Here is a 4,876-nt window from a genome sequence, read left to right on the forward strand (position 1 = left end):
GGAGCCACTACCGCGTCTCCTGATAATTAAAATGATTGACCTCGTGCTGCCAACATCGTTGCTCCTGTTGCTGATGCTCCTTCTCCTGATCTTCATTTTGAGCCTGACGAGGTGTCGGTGATGTCGACGGCGACGGTGCTGGAGTCGACTGACGGGACCGTGGGGGTGACACTAGTTGACGATCTCCCCTTTGTGAAGGCGAAGGGAGAGCGTCTGAGGGCTGGACAGCACCACCACCAATTTGTACTGAAAAGATAAACAAAATCTTTATTTAAATTTCGTTGACTTTGCTATATTATGCATAAAGCTTATCCCCCTCCTCCACGTGTCATAATGTAACCGAAAAGTAAGGTAACTCACCTTTAGCTGCTTCATATGATCGTGAGCCGGGGATATTTTTTTCGCTCAAGAAGTCTCTCTAATGTGACAGCGACCGCGGTAAAACCGGTGAGTAGAAAACTTTTAAAAAAATTTCACGAAACAACGGGTTAAAAGTAAACAATAAAATATTATTACCTTCGACGTAATTGTAGCCCTCCTCTTCTTCGACTTCCTGCGTCACGTCCTGTGTCTCCAGAATTTCGTCAACCATATCATCGATTTCCTTGTCGCCGGTATCATTGGTAATATCTTCGTTCGCCTCATCAATGATATCACCGGCGTCTTCGTCGTCATCGTAGTCGTAAATGTCATTGTCAGTTTCTTCTTCTTCATCATCTTCTTCTTCTTCTTCTTCTTCTTCCTCTTCTTCATTTTCGCGTACTAGAAAGTAATTTTTACTGCTATTTTTCTTTTTTTCCAGAACTGACTCTATGTTTCGTTAATCGATTTTTTGAACTTATACAACATTGAAATAATGGCATTTGACGAGTTCCTTGATCGCTGCGAATCTCCATTATCCTCGTCATCAACATCATCATCATCATCATCTAAAATAGAAATATTTTTATTTTTCTTCTTATTGCAGTAATATTATATGAACTATATTTTACACACAGTAGAATATGTTTTAAATATCTTACCTATTTCGATGAGAGGGATGCTTTGTCCATTGCGTGGAGGCGACGCATTATTCGGCGGTTCGATTCGCGCTCTTCCTAGAAAAAAAATTAAAATATTTTTAATAAAGGAAATTTCCAACATTTAATCAATATTTTTATTTTTTCCAACTTACGCGCACGAACAACCTCGTCTTCATCCTCCGCGTGACGTCATCGTCGCCACAGACTCAGACGCCCACGTCGCACGAATTGCACGGGATTAACGTGCGCCACTTGACGTTTTGACGCTGAAAATAAATATTATAATTTAATTAATAATAATAATAATAATAATAAATATTTTTTAAAAATGTATAATTTTGTTTCAGCTCAGCTTACCTACTCCTACTCCTGTGTTACCGTTGATTCTATGACGAAACTCATCAATATGACCACCGGCGTCATCCTCCTCATGATTGAAACACTCACGCACTTCTATATGCCGCGAGATTGTTAGCGTCATCACCACTATCACAGTGCCCCAGTTTATGCATAACGCATAGTAACGTACTCTCGCATAAAGTTCTCGAAAACTTTGTAATTGTTTTCATTTTCGCGTCTGATAATTTCAGTATATAGTCTCTTGCAATCAATTTTTAATTAAGATTGCAAGCGACTATAAAAAATTTAGATAATAAATCACGAAGAGCCATTTTTTTCGCACTCGCAATAAGATATATAGAAAGCACGCCCTCGGAAAAGAGTTCGACACAACGAGAAGTTGAAGCCAAACTAGAGTTAAATTTTCAACCTACACACTATTTATTCACTCGAAAATACGCTAAAAAGGGCGTTTCCTTATTTCTTTCACCTAAGTTTGTTTAGCTAATAACTAAGATTCTCCATATTTTTTTTGTAAATATTCTTACTTAGAAAGTCGACTATTTCTTATTTGTTAAAACCTTTTCTAAGTTAAATCATCTTTTTTTTCCTTACCGTAATCTACAAAAAAATTTACTCTTCTGTCAAGGCATATTTCATTTTTCAATAATTTTTGTAACGCAGAACGGACAGAATATCATAAAACAAATTTGTACGCTTCTGTGTGTGTGTGTTCGTTCTTGCCTGTTATTCCCAGACTTTTTTAAAAGACTATCCCTTTTTTTTCTTAAAGAATTTAAAAGAATTTTTTTTGTTAATTTGGACAGGATCCTTTCTTCAATATTAGGTATAACTCAACAGTCGAAATATCGTAAAACGAACTTGTACGCCCCTGTTTCCTCTTGTTTACCTTTCCCCCTGTAAGTCTTCTTTGGAAGGCTATCACATTTTTCTTACAGAATAATTTAAAAGAATTTTTTATTAATTTGGGCAGAATCCTTTCTTCAATAATTTTTATAACTCGGCAGTCGAAGTATTGTAAGACGCACATGTCTGTTCTTGTTTTACATCTCCCTTTTAGACTTTTTTAAATTTTAACGCAAAAAGTATAGAAAAATCTAGGCTTTTTGTTTTTTCTTCTGCGCGCGCAGAATAATTTTTTTATTGTAATTAATTTTTTAATTTTAATTGTTAAGTAATATCGGTGAGAGGGAGATGATGTCGTCGATAGCGTCACGAGTCCGCTTCATTCGAGTTTCGTCGTTCCTAGCTCCAACTTCGTAAGCAAGCAAGCAAGTACTGTACTTCTTAGTTTTGACCCATCCATCTTGGACTAATCGTGTCGTTTGGTGCTACAGCGAAGTAAGAATAATGGACAGCTTAAAAGTCGCCAATAATTCAGACGAGCAAATGTACTCCAACCCGAATTCTTTCAAGCCGCCTAACAACGACGTGGGAAGAAACACACGATTTCATATGCTGTTTACGACAACGTATGGTCTCAACAATTCTCATACGAAGACGATTCATGTGGGTCTGCAAAGAACGAACGAGGGAATCTTCAAGCCTCTTGTAAAATTGAGCGAAAACAATGCTGACGGTATTTATTTCGACACCGACAGTTGGAAACAGTTTCAAGACAACATGGGCTACACGAACGAATATTTAACTAGTTAGTGATAACCGAACGAAAACGAATTCTGTTGTCATAAAAAATATCTCTATCAGTTTTACCACATCTTACGGTGCGAAATCAATATTATTGGCGTATAAAGACGAAGAAGAGGAACTTCGTTCGATGAAAAATATCAGCGGGAATCTCCGAAAAGAAGAGGTCGCATCCGATTCAACGCCGCCGTCGAAGAAACGCAGAACCTTCGCGGTGGCTATTGTAATGCAGAAGACTACCTTTCTCGATCTGCAAAACATTGTGAAATGTGTCGACGCGCATTTAAAACAAATTAGAATCTTTAACCGATAATGTTAACAAGTGCGCGCAGAATTTAATTTGAGAAATCGAACTGAAACTTCCTGTAAGTTATGTTAATCAGGAAATTATAAAATTAACGCTACGGGGAAATTACGACGAAATTGAGCGCAATGTACGTACACAAATTAAAGATTTAACTTTTCTTGATATGTATTTTAATATAATACTTTTGGAATTAATTTCATTGCGCGCGCGCGCGCGCGCGGTACAATGAAATTTCTTATATAATCCTCTCGAATCGTGAATCTTTCGCTTAATGGTTCTAAGCCGTTTTTAGATTATTCTTATATGTATTTTCCTATGAAGAAAAATTTGTATCAATAAATACATCTTTATATCATAAACTCTCGTTTGTTTCTTAATCATTCGTTCCCTTCCAACCGACATCTTCTTTTTTCATATTTTTGTCAGAACTAGATTAATAACAACTTTTGTCATTTTTTTCGAAATAAGACTAACGCTAACATAAAGGGTAAAAAAAAATTTATCCACTAAACCGAGTAAATCATCCCAGCTCTGTTACAATCAGGCACGAATTTGCCCATTCCTGTTTTCCTCCTGTCCTTCCAGACAAAAAAATCGATCGCACGGCATTAAATAATAGAAAAATAAATAAGCGATAAAGGAAGACTCTCTCTAACCAGGACGCCGAGGTTCGAAAAAAACGAAGGGCCATAAATCATATCCGCATTCCTCTTCGAAGCCTGAACTTTTCCCCCTCCCCCCCCCTCCACCCCCTGGCAAAAAACTGTCTCGGGGACCTATTTTCTCCACCTCCACCATTTTCTCGGACTTGGCGGTTTTTCACTTTCACTCTCTCTCACTCAACGCGCCCTCTCCCTCACTATTCGTAGCGCGGGCAGCCATGGAGCGAACCAATCGTAGCGTGGGCAGCTATGGAGCGAACCAATCGAAACGCGCCATTTAATTACCTCATTACTAACGTGCTCGTAACTAAGACTTCTTTTGTTTAAAGTCAGACTATCTGCGCGATTTACGATTCAAAAACAGTTGTGCAAGATTTACGCTGCTTCAAACATTCGACATGATATAATCCAATATCTAATAGAAGAATTTATCTCCTAGAGACTAAAATATCACTAAACATTGTAGTAGGGGAGGCCAACCGGGGATTTTGGGATTTACTCGAGCGCGTCAGAATAACATAAAGGGGGAAAGCTTGCACCCTAATAAGTACCCCCCACCAAATATTAAACCTCTATATAGAGCCGGGTGTCCAGGGGAGCCCGTCAGATTAGTAAAAAAAAATCGATCGTTCAAAAAACTCGAGCGCGTCAGATTAAGGTAATGTGTGTTAATTACATGTAGAAAAGTGTAGATTTCAATAATCTGACGATTTCAGCGTGACGTAAGGAAATGGGAGAGTCACAAAGTTGCAAAAAAAAAAACGTAACATGGATTTTCTCAAGCGCGGTTAAATTTTTTTTTATTTTGAAGGAAATTAATCAAGGATCACGGGAATAATATAATCTGACGATTTACACAAGCCGAAGTGGCCAAAATC

At 37.9% G+C, this 4,876-nt stretch overlaps 1 protein-coding gene across 1 annotated transcript; it reads right to left on the reverse strand.

Annotated features, from left to right (window-relative positions):
• Positions 1 to 7: 7 nt before the first annotated feature.
• On the reverse strand, positions 8 to 1,097 carry LOC108765349 (uncharacterized). Its single transcript, XM_018514026.1, has 3 exons — positions 1,023 to 1,097; positions 517 to 929; positions 8 to 246 (listed from the first exon to the last, which is right to left on the reverse strand). Exons 2-3 carry the CDS (start codon positions 590 to 592, stop codon positions 8 to 10), a joined length of 315 nt encoding a protein of 104 aa, XP_018369528.1. The 5' UTR covers positions 593 to 929; positions 1,023 to 1,097.
• Positions 1,098 to 4,876: the final 3,779 nt, after the last annotated feature.

The sequence above is a fragment of the Trachymyrmex cornetzi genome, unplaced genomic scaffold (genome assembly GCF_001594075.2).
Source record: "Trachymyrmex cornetzi isolate Tcor2-1 unplaced genomic scaffold, Tcor1.1 scaffold485, whole genome shotgun sequence".
NCBI classification, from domain to species: domain Eukaryota; kingdom Metazoa; phylum Arthropoda; class Insecta; order Hymenoptera; family Formicidae; genus Trachymyrmex; species Trachymyrmex cornetzi.